This window comes from Anthonomus grandis, chromosome 10 (genome assembly GCF_022605725.1).
Source record: "Anthonomus grandis grandis chromosome 10, icAntGran1.3, whole genome shotgun sequence".
Taxonomy (NCBI): Eukaryota; Metazoa; Arthropoda; class Insecta; order Coleoptera; family Curculionidae; genus Anthonomus; species Anthonomus grandis.
Genome location: NC_065555.1, coordinates 7,020,393 through 7,040,392, shown reverse-complemented (window position 1 = coordinate 7,040,392; position 20,000 = coordinate 7,020,393). Strand labels below are relative to the sequence as shown.

Here is a 20,000-nt window from a genome sequence, read left to right as displayed (position 1 = left end):
TGTATAATTTTTAGTATTGTGCTAAAACCCGTTCTTAAAAGAATTGCAATTATCATTGTAGTCTGTGTTATGTTTGTTCGTGCTTTTGAATGATTTGGTATAATCATTTTTAAAATGATCTCACGAGCGAATTAGATTAGGAATTTTAATTTCCCAGAGTTAACCTGTTAAGAAGTAAACCCAATCCTGGACGTTTCAAGAACGTTATTAAGCATAAAAATATAGCCAAGCATTCTTAAAACATAACAAACAAACTTTCGACACAAAGACGAAAAAGAAATTTGCGGTCTATGAAATGTGCTTCTTTGCAAGTTTAGCGAGAGAAAAGTAAAGAAAAATTCAGGAAAATCAAAGGAACTTGGCAATATAAAGTAGCTAGGAAATATGGTCGTGCTATTTTGAAAGTATCCCCAAATAGCATATCAAAAGTAAGTTGATTTTAGAACAAAAAAAAAGGCAGATTTAACAATAATGATCACTTACATTTTCTCATATAGTAGGGAAAAAACATTAAAATATTCGTTAACATTTTCATTATATATTTGAGTTTTTAATCCTGTTTTTGATTTTTTTTTAGTGTGCTTCTTTGTTGGTCCAGAGAGAGTATAGTTTAGGTGAAGTTACTTGGTCAAGCTCCAAAATTGAGTATGTACAAAATACAATCAACATACTACATATACGCATTAAAATAAACTGCAAAATATGTTACGATATTTAGTGATCGATTCCCGTATATCTTTACGGTCGATTCGAGTCTTTCCACAGCCCCCGGCCCGTTCAACAATTAATATTTGTCAGGTAAAGATAGGCAAGTTCGGCGAGGATAACGTGAAACAGACGACGATACGAGATTCTCTCGATGCTGCTGGGATTGAATTGAGGACGGGCCGGGCATATGAAACAGAGTCGCGCGCTCAAAAATAAGAAATGCAATTATTTTATACGTTTTATTATTGTTAGTTTACAGTATTTCTTCAAATAAACGAATATAAGTAAAATATTAACTTGTATTGCGTTCTATTATTTATAACGTCATTTTTTACTAGATATTATACAGGGTGCGGCACAAAGAGCGAACGTTTTTAGGACAGGTAGCGATTGGTCATTAGAGAAGGGAGGGGTGTGCGTCAGATTACATTCGGTGCCTTGACTCAAAGCATTTCAATTGAACTCAAATTCGGCTTGATAGATTCCCATTTTTTTGAAGAAAATGGGGTTACCGTTTCAGTAACGTCTCAACGTTACGTTAATATGGTAAACACCTTCTTTATCCCCGAGTTAAAAAGAAGACATATTGACCGAGACCGTTTGTGGTTTCAGCAAGATGGAGCCACAGCACACACCGCCAGGGAATCCATGGCTGTTTTTCGTCCTTTGTTTGCCAACCATTTAATTTCAAGATTCGGTGACGTTTTATGGCCTCTTCGGTACCTCAAGTTTATGAAAATAATCATCGTAAATTAGATGAATTGAAAGATCTAATCTGCCAGGAAATTAGTGAAATCAATGAGATTTGCTGCAAAAAGTCGAGGCTAATTTCCGCGAACGCCTTCAGAACTGCGTCGATGGAAACGGTCACCATATGCCTGATATTCTTTTTCGCAACTGAAAATCCATCCGAGTATTATCAAATGCTATGTCTTTGTGTATGTTGGTCTACCAATAAATGTTCCCTAAAGCAAAAACTAATGATTTTATGATCAAAAATATCCTATTCCTCTGACGGACCGTGCGATTATACGGCGTGTTAGAAATTCCTAGTTCACTATTGAGATCTCGGTAAATATAAGAGATAAGAAAATTGTTAAATTTAGGGCAAAGTTGCGCATTTTTAAGCCTAAAAATGTGCCATTTCAAAATTTGTATAAAAGGTATTTAAATTTATCTTTCTTGTTGAAGCGCTATTAGAACACCCCTTTTGTACGTGGAAATAAAGTTTCGAAGAATCAACCATTTCTTAAGATGCGTGCCATAATATACCTATACATATATAGGTAGGTATAGGTCTGTATATGGTAACAATTATAACAATTTTAAATTTTGTCAGTGTGTTTTAATTAACATGGTGCAGACTTGGCTCACCCTAAAATCGGTTTCGCGTTTATATTATACTCTGGTTCTTGTTGTTATTCTATTTGCTATATACCGTTGATCTTTTGTTTTATTTACTTTCGTCTGAGCTTTTGAACAATAAAAATGTAATTTTGGCGGCTTTTTGATACTAGTGATAATAAATCGAATAGTTGTGGTAAATATTTTTAGGCATTTTGTAATGTGTTAGTTTATGACCGTTTTACCGATCAAATTTTAAGAGAGTATCAATTTCTTAACATGTGTCATTTTCGACCTGAATATATTTTAAACCTGAATTACAATTTTTAAATACAATATACGTTGTTAATAGATTAATATATCTGCTTGATAAAAAAAATTACAGTACTGTTTTTTAAGATAAAAATTCAAGGTTAAATAGCATTGACATTAAAATTAATGAGTATTTTTTTTAGGTATTTTATTTTTTTGACAATTTTTGTAATAATTTAAAAAAAAATTGCTAAAAATCTGTGTCATTAAATCTAACCATGACTTTTGCGTGACTTGGTAAATGTTTTTATTGGTTGTAAAATAACATATTTACTATAAATATATATTAAACCGGAGAAACAAAAATTATATGCACGCCAATGCCTCATAAAGAAAACGCCGCGTGCTAAACGTTTTTAGTTTTTATGCTTGTCCAAGTAACTTCACCTAAACTATACTACTTTCTCCAATCGAAGTTATATCTCTAATAAATCAAACCAAAAACTCGACCCTCAGATAACAAACATTCTGGGCTCATAAAAGTGTTTCAGTTTTCACTACTTACTTGTACATATTAAAAACATTTGCTTTAATTATCAAATTACATTTTTCACAACGTAGTAAAGTCTTTTAATTCAAATTACTTCCTATAACCCATATTTGAATGCACTTGGTCAACCGTAATATATAGGAGTTGTTTTATTTTCCTTAAACCAAACTTTGCTGCAAGTAATAAATATATTAACCTGTATCAATATTTGCTCTTAAATACATATTTACGTCAAAAAAATAAAAAAAAATTATATTTTTATTATATTCTAATTAACATGATTTTAATTTATTGTATTAAAATTTAAATTCTAAATGCAGCTCTTGTTTTAAAGGCACAAAATGAAATTCTTTAAAGTTACGTAGAATGATTATATGGTTTATTTTATGGTTTATAAATCAAATAATTATTTATTATCATCATTCTTCCCAAACTTCTTGTATAATTATGTTTTCTAATAAGTCTGATATGCCAAATCAGAAACATCACCATCAGAAAATCAAATTCCTTTTCTAATCATACAGGTTTTGAATAACCTTTCACTTTTTTAAACTGTTTAATCTAGACTAGATTTTGCAGTTGTCTTTTTCATTCTGCAATTTTTTTCTATCAAATAAATCTTAATTTATAACTTAAAAATGAATGCTTTGAAGTAGTCAGTCATGTTTTTTCTCAAATAATTAATTATTAGATATTGCTAATGTCTAACTAATAAAATTAACGTTCAATCAGGTCAGATTTAGAAGAAAAGACTGATAAGTCTAATAGTGATTGCTTGCTACCAAAGAAAGAACAAATCGAAGATAGAATATACAGGGTGTCCCATTAGTGCGATAACGGACGATAGCTCCTTATACAGTGAAAGAAAAAATTTTTTTTTTATACAAAGTTACTTTACTGTCTAAGGTGCATAACATAAAAATATTTTTGGATATACAGGGTGATTCATAAATGTGATATGATACACAACTTTTTTAATTTAAATGGAACACCCGATATTTTATTGCATTTTTGGATTGCTTTAAAAATTCTGCATACCTTTTATCAAGCATACAAGCCAAATCTTTTGTAGGTTGTTAGTGCATACTTACACTTACTTTATGGTCCTATGAGAATTTAATAATATTCTACAGGGTGTTCGCAATACTCTATCCAAAACCAAGAAATGTAAACAACCATATCTTATTTTTTTCAAGTGGAATGACCTATATTTTTTTATCTTAAAATGTTCACAATGTGATAAGCTTTCTTTTTTGTTAAGCATGTCCTATACCTATCTGTAATAGTTATCGAGTTTTTTACACTTTTTCCTAATTTCGCCCTTAAAATCCACAATAGTCGCGTTTTAATTTAAAAGAAAAAATAATTGCACAAAGATCAAGCAATTACTTTGACAGAAGATTTAGTGTTGTCAGTTTATCACTAAAGCGAAACATTTTTGCATTAAAAATGAATTTTTCGAAAGAGGATATGGTGAAAATGATTTACTGTTTGGGTGCAAGTGAGAAAAATTGTTTACTGGCAAGCAGAGTTTATGCACAGAGATATCCGGATGCGGAACGATATCCAAACCGATTGGCATTTGAAACACTAAAGGAGAGATTTGAAAGAACTGGAAATTTAAATTATGAAATGTCACAAAGACAAAAAATAGGGGCAAATCCACAAAATGAAATGCTTGTTATGCAAGCAAAGTTAGAAAATCCGCATGTCTCTTGTAGGCAAATTGAAAGGCAGTTGGACATTAAAAAATCCACTGTTAACAGAATCACCCGAAAACATAAATTTCATCCATATCATGTACAGCTTGTACAAGAATTAAGCGATCAAGATTTTGCTAATCGCCGAAACTTTTGCCGCTGGGCTTTGCATCAAATCCAACTGCAACAGGACTTTTTTGACTTTGTGTTGTTCACTGATGAAGCGACATTCCATAAAAATTAATTTGTAAACCGACACAACTTCCATTATTACAACGATGTAAATCCAAGGCATGTGATACCACTGGATCATCAACATAGATGGTCGGTCACTTAATGTATGGGCTGGTATCATTGCGACAAAGCTTCTTGGACCATATTTCTTTGATGGGGCAGTGAACGGTCAGAACTTTCTACATTTTTTGCAAAATGAATTCAAAGAAGAGCTGGATGATTTAGTGTTACAAACAGTAAGACGAATGTGGCTACAATTAGATGGAGCGCCTCCTCATTTTAGCCGTGTTGGGAGGGCCCATCTAAATTACCATTTTCGAAATAAATGGATTGGCAGGAGAGGACCAGTTGCTTGGCCGGCCAGATCTCCTGACCTCACAAAACTCGATTTTTTCTCGTGGGGGTTTGTGAAAAATCGGGTTTATCAAAGGCCTGTTACCACCAAAAACAACATGAAGCAAAGAATTCGGAATGTTTTTCAAGAAGTAACTAGAGAAATGTTACAGAAAGTAAGCAGTTCTTTTGTTAAACGAATTCGTTTGTGTGATCAACACCAGGGTGGACATGTGGAACATTATTTATAGTTTAATGTACATACCTTTTTGGTTTAGTCATTTGTTGTTGTTATTGTTCACAATTTTAATTTTTTTTTTTAAGGAATATTTTTTGTTGATTTTTCGATTAGTTTTAGGATTTTATTATTTGGTAAATTTTAAACAAAATTTCTTTTCTGTTCATTTTGGTATCATTAAATTTGTTGTAATTTAATAAAATGCCAAATTTAAAAATGCTTTTCAATCCGTTCCGTTTACTATTTTTAAAGTTTGAGGTTTAATAAATTGTTTTTTTCAAACGTCTTTAAACTTTTAGCAAAATCTTTATCAGATAATTCTTGCATAATCTGTAGGTACCTACATAAAAACATGTGATTCTGTTAACAGTGGATTTTTGAATTATCTAACCGTGCTTGCCAATAAACAGTAAAATTACCTCAATTGCGTCCAAACAGTTGAAACAGTAAATCATTTTCACCATATCCTCTTTCGAAAAATTCATTTTTAATGCAAACATGTTTCGCTTTAGTGATAAACTGACAACACTAAATCTTCTGTCAAAGTAATTGCTTGATTTTTGTGCAATTGTTATTTCTATGGCCAACTAAGCAAACTTCTTTTAAATTAAAACGCGACTATTGTGGATTTTAAGGGCGAAATTAGGAAAAAGTGTAAAAAACTCGATAACTATTACAGATAGGTATAGGACATGCTTAACAAAAAAGAAAACTTATCACATTGTGAACATTTTAAGATAAAAAAATATGGGTCATTCCATTTGAAAAAAATAAAATATGGTTGTTTACATTTTTCAGGTTGTTTTGAATAGAGTATTGCGAACACCCTGTAGAATATTATCAAATTCTCATAGGACCATAAAGAAAGTCCGTTATCGCACTAATGGGACACCCTGTATAACTATTAGAATTATGTTCATCTTTTTAAAATCTATCTACTATTTATAATATACAGCGTGTTAATAAAATATGTAGACAAACTTTAACCATCGAATCCTTGGTCAATTTGAAGACGAAATGTTCATATGAACGGCTTTGTTTTCGAGCACAAGGACTATTAATAAAGAAATGCAAGTAACGTTCTAAATAGGTATCAAGAATAATGAAACGTATTTATTGAACAGTTGGTATAACCTGTGATCGATATTGCATGTTTTACAAGCTGCTGAGCCTCAATATGAAAGTAGATGGAAATATATCATTTATTTTAGTGCAAATAGACGCTATAGCTTGAAAACAAAGCCGTTGCTGACCCATGTTCATATGAACATTTCGATGGTTAAAATTTGTCTAAATACTTTATCAACACCCTGTATAAGTAAACTAAATGTAATATGTATAGAATTTTTCTGATATTTATTGTTTTTAAAGGTACACATTTAAACTTGTTTATTGTAACAGAAAGAAAAAAAGCTTTTGGTGTATGAATTGTTTGTAGCAATTTAAAGGCACTTCCTTTTTAAATATCTGCGTATAATATCTATATGTTTCTATATATAACTCGTTTATACCTATGTTATTATCGACTGTATTCATTTTAGTTTTTTTAGAAACTTCCTTTTAATGTTTTAAGAGTAAACGTCGAATTAGGTTCATGTTTCAGTAATTTAAAATAGGACACAGAAAAGTTTTGGTAGCCTAAAGGAGTTGCTAAACCAAAGTTTTTTTAACCATCTAAATCTGAGGGTTACTCTTAAATTGCTTGATAAACTTCTGAAAATTGTGCATTTAAATATTTGGAAGGTGCCTACAATACCCACCGTATCTCCAGGAATGACAGACAATGATTGTTAGATAAGTTTTTAATTAAACAGAACTTTCGAACCGTAAAAATGTTAGGTTAATAATTATTGTTTAAAAATATTTCTTTTATAATTAAAAAAAATCCTAGTCATGGTTTATTATCATGCTCCGATATATGAGCTGTTGTATTATTAAATTGTGCTATTGAGTGCTATTTTTTTTAATCAAAGTTTAACTACATTTAAGAAATTAGAAATGGTATTTCATACCATGAAAATTTTGAAGAGATATCGTGGGTATACTGCAAAAAGTGACCAAGTCGAATTTTTACCAATTTTAAGGTAATAAGTCTAAATTAAAAAACTAGATATGCCACACGCATAACATTAAAATGTACAAGTCATGACAACCAAATTATTTTCAAGAAAAACTGATCAAGTTGAATTATTCACTTTTCTATGTAGTTAGAAATGTTAATATCTTTAAGAGAAAATTGACTATTACGACTTGGTCATTATTTCATGTAAGCATTGTTTGTTTATATTCGGTAGTCATTCACGTGCAGGAAAAAATTAATAGCTTAGTCTGTTTTAAAATGAGTTCCAGAGGCAAGTTTTTAGTGAAATTGTGTTTAGATAATGCTGAAGCTAATACACAGGAAAATAATGGTAAGTAAGAGTATTTTAATTAAATTAATTTGCTGAAAACGAGTTTGAGGTTATGTTCGATTAAAGTTTATCTGATTTTGTTTTCTTTAAAGAGCAGAATAATATAATGGTGATCAAATAGCGGTTCTTATTAGTATTTTTCTCGTTTTCAGAACCCGCTTCGTTAATCTCAGAGACACAAAAAGTATGTGTTTTACCTGTGGCAACCACAAATGAAAATTACAATGACGATCCTGCATCCATAGTAAATAGTGTTGTTGAAGGTAAAATCTTTTTCAAGAAATAAATTTCCCTTTTAATTTAAATTTTCATTATAATTAGGAACATTAAGCTCTACGCCAAGAAAGTTTCAAAACGTCCTACCTACATGCTCAGTAAAGGAAAATACATCTGAAAGCGATTTAGATGTTTCTTCTGGCAGCAGTGATAATTACATACCTAGTGACCACGAAAACATGTCAAATGGAAAATCGTCTTCGGAAAGTGACACACCTGCGGCTTCAAAACGTAGCTGTCGCTGGAAGAAAAGTGATCCTTCTCAGTGGAAAAGGAATATTGCCAAAAAAAAAAAAAAAAGTCAAGTTTGCCTTATAAATCTAAAAAGGGCATAGTGAAGCCAGCAAAGAAACCTAGATTAATTAATTGCGACTCCTGTAAATTTAAATGCTCCTTAAATTTTAGTGATGAGTTGAGGAACAATTTATGCTCACAATTTTGGGCTCTTGACTACAAAAGACAAAAAGACTTTATTCTTTGTTATGTTACAAGTAAAGAACCTGCTTGTAGAAGAGTTCGATCAGGAACAGGTGCTCAAAAAACTAGTAGCAGATTCTATTATTTTTTAAAGGAAGGCACAAAAGTTCGGGTCTGTAAAACATTCTTTTTACGTACTTTATGTATTAGTCATGGACCAGTAGACAAAGCTTTTTCTGGGGTAAATGAATCAGGCATATTTGTTACTGATGACAAACGTGGTCGAAGAACATCAGCTAATAAGACAAAACCAGAAATCATTGAAGCAATAAAAGCTCACATTCAAAGTTTTCCAACCATGGCCTCTCATTATTGTAGAGCAACAACTAAACGAAAGTATTTAGATTCTAATTTATCAATAGCCAAAATGTACGCTTTGTACGCTGAAGAATCTAAAAATGCCCAAAAGGAGTATGCCTCCCAAATAACTTACCGGCGGATATTCGGAACAGAGTTTAATTTATCCTTTTTCAAGCCTAAAAAAAATCAATGCCTGATATAACAATACTAGGTACCAACTACTAGGCTACAAAATCAGCTGATTTAAAGGAAAATCATGAGTCTCACATTCAAAGGCGGGATGAAGCTAATGCAACAAAAAACTCAGATAAAGAACGCGCTCTGAACGACGATAATTTTGTAAGCGTTACATTTGATTTACAAAGCGTTTTCCAAATACCGTCTTCAGATGTTTCACTTATGTATTACAGCAGGAAACTATGTGCATATAACTTCACAATATATGAGGCAGCAATAACAAAAAAAGCCTACTGTTATGCATGGACCGAAATCAATGGCCAACGAGGTAGTTTAGAAATAGGAACATGTCTGCTTACATTCATACAAAATTTTTCACAAAATATTACGGAAATAAGTTTATTTTCTGATACCTGCAGCGGTCAAAATAGAAATCAGTTTATTGCGGCCTTATTTATGTTTATTGTACATTTTGTACAAAATAGTAACTTAAGTGTTATACAACATAATTTCTTAGAGTCTGTTCATTCATACATGGAGGCAGACTTTTGTGCGCGGTGCTATAGAGAATGCAAAAAAAAAATACCAGTATATACCATGCATGATTGGTGTAACATTTTTCGATTAGCTCGCTCCAATCGTGGACGAAACAAAACAAGTGGACCATACAACGTTCATGAATTAAAGTATAGTGATTTCTTTGACTTAAAGGCACTAGTTGCTCGTACTTTTAAGAATAGAACTATAGATGAAAACGGTAATCGCGTAAATTGGTTGAAGATCAAGTGCATGCGATATGAAACAAATATGCCGCAGTATGTCCTATTTAAATACAATTATAGCGACTTGGAATTTATTAAACTTAATGTAACAGGACGTATGAAACGAACAGCGAATGATGTTATCATAAATGAAATACCTCGTCTATATAGCAAAGAAATTCCAATATCCAATGCCAAAAAGCAAGACCTTTTAAAGCTTTGTAGAACGGGAGCAATTCCTTCCGAGTTTCATCCATGGTACCAATCGATACCATCAGATAGTGGAAAAAAAGATGTCGCTCCGGAGCCATCAGCGTTTTCAGATTCTGATTCGAACTAGTTCTTTTTAAATATTGCTCTATTTTTTATATTTTTCTACTTCAATAAGAATTACATGTTTCTTTTAAATGTTCTTAAATTTATATTTTTCACTAAATTTAAAACAAAGCATTTTTTTGTGTTTTATTGCTAGACGAAATTAATTTGTTGTTGACCATCATTGCGAAATGGAGAAATTCCTACATCCAAAAGTGACCAAGTCAATATTTTTTTCAAATTTGCTAAAGGTAACAACAATATTAAGTACTAAATTAATTTATGAAATCCATATTATAATATTAAAAAGAAAAAAGAAAGAATATTTTGCTTTACCTATAAACTCTAAATCCCGAAAAAAACTGCAAACCTTTAAATCGATTTATTTACAAACTATGATGGCTTGACTTGGTCAGTTTTCGCAGTATACCCACGATATTATGTTTATCGTGTGTTTTAAGTCTTTAAATTTAGCCGATCTTTTGGAACCTGATTATTGTAAGAAATTATGACTAAAATATAAGCTTTTTAAACTTAGGATATCATTTTGTCGGATAAGGTAGAGTTTTTAAATCGCACCCTATTTTGTACCACGTTGGATAGTCGATTTGAACAAAAACTGGCAAAAAAGTTTTTGTCTTTTGATTGACCTGGCTAACCAACCACATTTAATATAATATTTTATATTCCATCCCCGATCTTAATTGATCGCTCGAAAGAAGCAAGAAATCGTCTAATCTCTTTACCGTAAGATAATAGAAGATACAAAACCAAAACAATCAAAGATTTGTACATACCGGACTCTAGTCAAAGTTGGACTAGACCTGCCATTGGAAGATACGGTCATAAAGCCAGGCTTCTTGGATATTTGGGTCCTAGTTTTGTTAGTTTATGTTAGTAGGGGTCGAGCATGCAAGAAATATAGAAGAAACAGAACAAATTAGTGTGTTAAGGGTGCTCATAAATCGAAACAGTGTGTCTCATACAAACTTTACGAATAGTAAATAAATAACTTACACATTCCCTTGGGCCTTGTAGCTCTTCGGATAAGCAACCGAGAGATTGGCCCTTTCGTGTTTTTTTGGGATCCCGCTTATCACAGTATTGCCATCTCTCGACGTAGAAGATAATGAGTCATTGGAACTGCTCGTTTCATTTGAGTCTCCTCCAGAAAAAGCACCTATGATAGACAATAGTAAATTTTAAGTAAGATTTTTTTTGTATCTTACCTAATCGATTTTGCCTAAAATTGGTCGGACTGGTAATAGTTTGTGGAATATTAGATTCTGATTGTGAATTAATGCTGGACGAATTATATTGCTTGAATCGCTGATGATTTGATGGTCTATGCTCACTTCTAGACATGCCATACATGATACTATCCGATATTGGCTCGGGTATAGAAGAATACAAATTGATGGGTAGTGGTTGTTGGTCTATATAAGAAGAGACGGTCTGAAAAATTTGATTTGATGATTTAAGGATAAAGACTATTTTTTTTCTTTATAACAAAACAAAAAAATTAATTATCAAATATATAGGTATCGTTGCATAAACATTTCTTGCAGCAGATTTTCAGAAAATTGATCCTAAAATAAAACGAATTTAATTTTTTTAAACAAAAACCATGTGTCGGACAAGGAAAAATCAAAAGAACATGTTGCTCAAAGATTCAAATTCAAATGCTTTATTTGCCCGCTATATAAAATTATAAAATACAATTATAAATCTAATTAAAATTTTGACAAAAAGGATTAAGTCTCGATTATAAAAACCGTTAATCTGTTGGTACAGACGATATAACCCTTAAAAATAATTAATTTATATAAAATAAATCAAAAGAAAACGAATAATAATAATAATAATAGTAAAGAAAATTAGTCCAGAACGGGAGAGCGACAGAGGATAAAAGAACCCAGGAGGGTGACGCCCAATATTTAAGACTATAAAGAAAGCAAAATGTTTAATTGTTTAATTTTTAATTTCGTTTTTTACATGGGGTTCAAAAGAGAGAGAATTGTCAAGTATGATACCCAAATTTTTTGCCTCTAGGACAATTGGAACTGGAGTTTTATTTACATGAATATTTATACGATTTTCCAAATTTTGCCATAAATTATTATTCGAACACATCAAAAAACATTCACACATTTGGGGTTGTGATTTTTTGTGTTTGCGTGGTTTTCTAGATTCATTAAATCGAACTGAAAACAATATATTCAGTTGTGAGTGGTCAGCATACTGCTGTAATGTAGAATGTTTTACAGTTTTATACATGTTTGCCACGTAGAGTGAAAAAAGTAGGGGCGATAATATAGAACCCTGAGGTACGCCTTGATTTGATTGGACTGTCATAACACAACTTTCACGATTATATAGATATTCTTTAAAGATGTTAATACCATAGTCAGAGATTTCAAAATACAGTAGTGGCCAAAAGTAGATAGACAAAGTATTATTTTCATATAATTGTTTAAAGATTTACCCACAGGTGCCCTAGATTTTAAATTATTGTTATTTGTAAGGCGGTCTATAAAAAGATACCAATAAATTTCAGTTAAATATTTTGCTTGTTATCAGATAAAGCAATAATATAAATATAGCTGGTCAAAAGTAGATAGACAAAAACAATTTTGGAATTATTTTTTTGTGTAGATATTTATAAAATAAAATTAGTATAGGTGCATATAGCTTTAACTCAGGGTGCAACATGCCACGCGGAATTAGATTCTCTCTTGATTTAAGACAACGCATTATTAATACATATCGCGCGGGTGATCGTCAAATTGATATTGCTTGTAAATTTGATGTTAAAAGAAAAGCTGTTTAGGCAATTATCAAAAGATATGAAAGGACAGGATCATTAGAGCCAAAAAATAAATCTGGTCGACCAAAAAAAATGGACATTAGAGCTGTACGCAAATTAAAACAAATTAGCCAGAATAACCCTTTCATGACTTCTCGTCAAATTCAGATAGAATTACAGGCTCTAGGGATTTGTAATGTGTCCTGAAGGACTGTAAGACGAAGGTTGGTAGAAGAGAATCTATTTGCACGTAGGCCAACAAAAAAACCATTGCTTTCAAAAAGGAATCGCTTAGCCCGATTGGAGCCCGTCAGCATATACACTGGACAAAGCATGAGTGGAAACGTGTTTGCTGGAGCGACGAATCGAAGTTTAATTCCGATGGAATTCAATGTGTTAGACGTCCTTCTGGCCAGCGTTTGAATCCCAAGTACACAAAACCCACAGTTAAGCATGGAGGTGGATCAGTGATGGTTTGGGGTTGCTTCTCAGGTTATGGAATGGGCCCGTTACATCGCATAGAGGGCATAATGTACATATAGGTTTATGTACAGGGATATTCTCAGAGATGTTATGTTGCCCTATGTCGAAGATAATTTACCATTGAGATTCCAATTCCAGCAAGATAATGACCTGAAGCATTTCTCCAAAACTATGAAGCAATTTTTTGAAGAAAAAACACCAGTTTTAAAATGTCCATCCCAGTCACCCGATCTTAATCCCATCGAAAATTTATGGGAAATTGTAGATCGTGATATTAGGGATACAAACTATTCAAATAAAGGTGAATTATTCGAACGGTTGCAAGAGAAATGAAAAAATATTGGTTTTAAACTCATAGACAATCTTATTGAAACAATGCGACGCAGATGTCAGGCTGTAATAGACAATAATGGGTATTTTACAAAATACTAATATTGTAGATGGTTTACTTTGTAATTAAAAAAAAAATACTTCGAAAAAAAAGAGTATTGGTTATTCTTTAAATTTGTCTATCTACTTTTGTCCAGCGTATATTTAGTTATTTCTTATTATTTACCAAATTAGGTGATGTTTCTAAAGAATGTTTTATTATTTTTATACATGTTTATGTTGCCCATAAAATACTTAAATATCTTTATTATAGAATTTTTATTTCCTTTGATTTTTTTAAAAAACCATTTGTCTATCTACTTTTCGCCATTACTGTACCTTAGTTTAGCCAACAACATTTCGTGGTTAAGTGTGTCGAAAGCTTTACTTTACGCTTAATTTTGCTCTTCATTCACTCTTACGTCACTTAATATTTTAACTAAGCATGTTGACGTGCTAAAATTCTTTCTAAATTCTGACTGGCAATCGGAAATTAAATAATAAGCTTCAACAAAATTATAAATCTGGTTATAAATATGTTTTTCAAACACTTTGGACACTGCAGGCAATATACTGATTGGTCTTTTAAATCCTAGTATTCTTAAGGTTCTGAATTTTATGCAATAGGTTTGATTATTGCTTTTTTCCATAAATTTGATCCATAAAGAGGAATGAGGATTATAAAAATTATTTTTATTTTAAGAGAAAGCAAAACCCACATGGACACCACAGGTATTATTAAAAAGATGAATTTTTTAAATTTAACCATTCTGTGCATCTTAAAAGTTAAGACAGTACATTTTTTTCCTAAAATGAATCACCTGCCTAAATATTAGCATGTCTTTAAGGAACCCTGTATTTGAAATAACTTATAGCATAGCATAGAGATACTAGAAATTAATTTTATATAAATTCTAAAAAAAATAGGCACTTTAGATAATGGGGTGAAGAATTCGTTGCATAAACTAGGAAAGTAGTTTCTCTCCAGTAACTTATAAACAAATTTTGAATCAAAATAAAAAATAAATAATCCTTACAATGTTATATGGTACAGATGGATTATAGCCTGGAGGATTTCTGTAGCTAGGTGAAACTCGCACAGGTTGTCCCCCGCTATAAACTTTATTCCCAGCATACGTTTCTCCCGAATCTGTGGGCAAATGATTGTTTGGCGGCAACTGCCCGAATTTTGGTACCAATGGCTCCGTAAAAAAGAGACGATTGTAGTTTTCGATGAGGATTTCAACTACGATGTTATAAAATTTTAGGTCCATTATTGAGGCCACGGTTTCTTCTTCGGGACGGAGTAAAGTTGGTCCAAAGCATACCCCTAGGTTGCTGATAGTCATGAGGTTTTTTTCGCTTTTTTCTGCAACGCTACAAGTAATACAATTTTTATATTAAATTTATTACAGGTTTAAATTTTGCTATTATATGATATCAAGAAGTTTATTTATTTATTATTCGTTTTTTAAAGGTGTGGCTAAATATAAGAAGATGAATCTTTGTAGCTGCTTAACCTATTTTATTTTCACTAAGGTTTCAGAATTATACGGTTATATCCTAGAGATTTTAAACTTCTAGGGTTAAATTACTTTTCTTCAGTAATCATATAGAAAGTAGCGAATCAGTTATGATTCCCTGTTTCGTTTATATTTTCTACCGATCTGTAGATTAAGTCTCAAAAAAAAGTAAATAATAAATACTAAGACTTTAGAGAAGCAAAAAATATTATCTTGTTAACTATTAATTTACTTACTTGGTTAAATGCTTTATTAAAATCTTTAACACTTCAAAATTAGTTCTTGAGATTTTATATAACAATTTATGAACTTCATGTACCCTGTTTTGCTTTGAATCCCTTTCTAAAAAAAAGTAATTAAAATTAGTATACAGTAATGCACCTAAAGAAACAATGGTTTAAGGACATTTTAAAAGCTTTAACAAATGCCTTGATTACTTACTAGATTGTTAATTAATAACTGAAAGATATGAAAATTATTGGTTTAAATAGTAAGTCGGACAAACAGTTAATTTAGTTGCTCAATAAAATTATTCAATAAGAAATATTCATTACCAAATTAAAAATAATGTATAATATATAACTTACTGACTGCATTAATAAAATCATTATGATATTTATAGGACATCAATGGCTCAGGAAGATTCCTTAAGTAGGTTTTCAGTGCACTTGTTATGGTTTTTGTTTCCCACTCTTGAGGATCTTCCAGATTTAATTTATCATTTTTTCTTCGATCCAAACCCATTGCCAACAACTTATTAACTTTTGAGGCAACACCAACCACCCTAAAAATAAACGAAATAATCTATAAGCCCAAAAACAGTACAAATGGTATTTTATTAGTAACATAGGGAGGGAGGGAAGAGGGTAGCTTATAACTATTTCAATTTTTGACTTTTTGGGTTATGTCAAGGCTTTATTAATAATATTCAAATACAAACGCCACAAATATAACAGGTTGTTTGATTAAGGGTGGGGTGGTAACATATCTCAACAATAAATCCAGGAAAAATTGGGCATTAAAAGTAGACAAAAGAAATTTCTTATACTCAAAAGTACTTGTTGAAATTGAAGCATTATTTAATGTAATACAGTTTTCTTTGCAAATATTCGGCTTCAATATTTGAAACCAGCTAACTAAGAATAGCAATCTTTCTACATCAAATATAGTTTTCAGAATTATATTTATTGAAATATTTTAAAAAAATGCTTTATAAATTGCTTACCGATAAATTCCCTGTTCTTCTAATCCTCTATTCTCTAATACTTCAATACATTTCTTTACGAATTGTATCCCCACATCATCCAATACATAGTTTTCATCCATCGTATTTGTAACTTTGTTTGAGGGTACTGTATAAGTCTAAAGTAGTATAAACATTAACGCTTACAAACATTAAAATGTACAGTTATATAATTTAAATAAAATATTATACTTACTGGTTCCTTTCCATCCATAATATCCATCCAACTAGTCCGATCTTGCTCAGATAGAGCTTGTAGCGTATAAACCACTCCAGGCTTACTGTCTGCTTGTATATCAAAACAAAATCTCTTGTCTATCGATTCAGATTTTCTCCTTATGCAGGTGGTAATAACCAGTTTTTCTGGTTGTGGAAGCTAATAGAATAACAGAGCATTATATAAATAATAAACATTCAAGATTTTACGTACCGTTTTAGTGGTAAGCTGATTATAAGGAAGCATTGTAAATTCCTTAGTATTCTTGTCATATTTACAATAGTTCTTTGTCCAAGTGGTCCCAAAGGCTTCTAAAAAATAGGTTGTTTAAAACATATATAAGATTAAATCCCTAAAAAATATTTACTTTTTTCCAGTAAGAATAAATAACCCTCCTTACAACCTTTGGAAGTGCTCAAGGGTCCTTCTTGTTTTTGAACCTCAGACATCCGCTTTTTTAGTTTTTCGCTAAAATCGTCGAAATTGCCTCGAGTCTTTTGAATTTTTGATTGGAGATCTTTCATAAATGGGTCGAAGTCTTTCTTTATTTCGTGACCCTAAGAGTAGGAGAATTATATTTTTTATTTATCTAATTTAGTCAGTCAAACGGAGATAATTCGTAAGTCATTTTATTATCGAAGAAATATTTAGTTGCTATATAAATGGAAAGTTAAAAAGTAGCCATTTGATTTTTACATTATCAAAAATGTATATTTCTTAAAAAATACATCCGGCAAATGTCTTCCGTTGTTTTTTTACATTTATGCGTTGTTGGAGCCGATCCTGAAGTTTTGCATAAGTTGTGTACTGCCTGACAAGGTGACCAAACTATGGAGGTGTATTTTAGTTTAGAACAAACCAGCAAGCCATAGATACCCTTAATAGAATCCAATGAAAAATCCTTACAATACCTGAGAACAAATCCAAGCATTTTTGATGATTTAACTGTAATTTCAGTCAGATATTTATTGAAAGATAGGTTCTCTTGAAAAATGACTCCCAAATCTCATACTTTGATTACATATTTTAAGTGTTCCCCATCCATAAAACAGGAAGCAGTATGTTTTCCGACCTCCTTGGAAAAACTAATAAAACAGCACTTCAACACATTCAGACTAAGCTTACTATCCTTACACCAATGAGCAAGCTTTCCTGCAAAAGTGTCTGATCCCCCTGACAGTGAATTGTTTTCATAGTTTTAAAATCATCAGCGAAAGTCAAGGCAAAACTGTTCTGAAAGCAATTAAAGATAGTATTTGAAAATAAATTTAAGAAAATTGAAGAACACGAGGTACCCCAGAGGCAACAAAAATTGCTTCAGATAAAAAAGAAGCTATTTTCACCCTTTGCTGATGACCCACAATAAAACTAGCGATTCAATCAAGAGTAGCAGCACCAAAACCCAAATCAAACAACCTATTCAAAAAAACTCCATTATCAACTCAATCGAATGTCTTTGAAAAATCTGTAAAAGTTGAGTAAACCTGTTTAAAATCCTCCAAGGCATTGATTAGCCTATTTTGATATAGGAACAAATCGGTGACTGTAGATCGATCAGAAAAAAAGCTATGCTGATGCATATTGACTCAATTTAGGCACAACCACCTCAATTGATCACTTACCAAGCTATCAAAGAGTTTGGGAATAGAGGACTCAATGTAGATACCTCTGTAGTTTCTGACCTCACTCCCATTTCAGTTACAGGAGAAGTTTTCAATAACACATTGAACAAAATGTGAAGAGGCTTAACAATTGTGCAAATACACTTTTGGGGAAGCACATTTGGTATGCCCTCAAGACCCAAAGTATATCTATTAGGTAAGCATCAAATCCCGTTAAAAATGTCCTGAACCGAAATTGGTGCAAAATTTAAATCTTGAGAAAGGTTACTTGTTCATGCATTGTCAATCATTCCAAAATTCCCATCACTGCTCCTCACATAGACAGTTTCAAAGTAACTTTTAAACAAGTAAACAATGGATTGTCCATCATCTGCAGATTCTTCATTGTAAAACAAAGAGTGAAGTAGATTTTAAATCTCGAACATAGTTTCAAAAATATTTAGGATCATTTTTAAACTGTCAATCAACGTTGAACATAAATTGGGACCAACAAACTACTCTCTTTCTTTTACACTCAGATCTTAACTTACAAAACTCAAGGTAATCTACATGTAACACAGATCTAATATATTTTTATGCAACTTTCTCTTTTTGGAAGACAAGTATCTCAATGCAGAAAAACACTTGTGCTACTACAAAACTTCTTAAGAGGGACAAAGACAGCAATTCCCAATCCCAATATCTCATAAAAAAAAAATCAGATTAGACTCAATATCACTAAAAGAGAGGTCCTGTTCCTAGCGAACGCCACCTAAAAAATTGTTAAGTTTGTTGTATAGTAAAAATCACAAAATGAAAGATTATCCGACCTTTCTTTTAAATAACACATTTACTGAGAATTCGTAACCATAATAATGTATACTGTCAGTCAAAATTGGATCCACTAATAAAGTGACATTTGCACTACTGTCGTTTGAATTTGTACATGAAAAAAGAAGATCAAGAAAAACGTTTCTCTCACTAGTGAAACTGTTTCATTGAAATAGCTGTAAAAAACCAAAACAAAGCGCTAATAACACTGCATTAGACGTTCCCGGACACTCAACCTGTAAGCCATATTCATCTTTACTCCAATGAGCTTCTGGCAAATTATAGTCACCAAAGATATGTGCTTTTTTTTAACATGTTCTCCACTGATTCACAATGTATTCTATAAAATAATTATGGTATTTGTGGTGGCATATATAGCCCAGCAATTAAGAATCCTAAACCCTTATAGTCACATGAGATAAATGGTTGTTCAACATTATCCTGTGTTATGTGAATTTTTAGCCTTAATTTCCTAGTAGTTAAGCGAGACCTGTCAGCACGAAACAAATTGTAATCAGCACATTCCAATTCGTTATCTAAAAAGGCACTACCTAAGTTACTCTCTACTAATACTATCATATCATAAGTTGAACTATTCACGGCCAATTTTAAAGATTCTAGCTTAGTACGAGGCCCTCCCACATTTTGATAATAAACCAGTAATAAGATACTCTCTAGTTTTCCTGATTTCTCTGATATAATTTTTCCTTCGTTATGGTAGGGACACCTTTCACGTATTTAATTATAAGATCCTCTTTCCCTTCATTCTTTCGATATATAAGATCTACTCGAGCAGCTTTATAGGCAGCCTGTTGTTGCATCTAAGTCATAACCAATCTTGCAAAGCAATA

General features: G+C 31.6%; 1 protein-coding gene across 3 annotated transcripts in view; it reads right to left on the bottom strand.

Annotated features, from left to right (window-relative positions):
- The window catches only part of LOC126741724 (rho GTPase-activating protein Graf), a 77,125-nt gene that overhangs the window by 14,930 nt on the left and 42,195 nt on the right, over nt 1–20,000 (bottom strand). For 2 of the 3 annotated variants that reach the window (XR_007662304.1, XM_050448267.1), the window contains exons 5-14: nt 17,085–17,274; nt 16,931–17,028; nt 16,697–16,876; nt 16,483–16,619; nt 15,845–16,041; nt 15,494–15,599; nt 14,772–15,111; nt 11,306–11,531; nt 11,094–11,256; nt 10,874–10,951 (exon numbers count right to left, since the gene is read on the bottom strand). Coding sequence is in view for 2 of the 3 variants with exons in the window: in XM_050448267.1 (XP_050304224.1) it covers nt 10,874–10,951; nt 11,094–11,256; nt 11,306–11,531; nt 14,772–15,111; nt 15,494–15,599; nt 15,845–16,041; nt 16,483–16,619; nt 16,697–16,876; nt 16,931–17,028; nt 17,085–17,274 (1,715 nt within the window). In the remaining variant the exon portion in view is untranslated. The remainder of the gene's footprint in view (nt 1–10,873; nt 10,952–11,093; nt 11,257–11,305; nt 11,532–14,771; nt 15,112–15,493; nt 15,600–15,844; nt 16,042–16,482; nt 16,620–16,696; nt 16,877–16,930; nt 17,029–17,084; nt 17,275–20,000) is intronic. The other variant, XM_050448269.1, reaches the window with a different exon arrangement.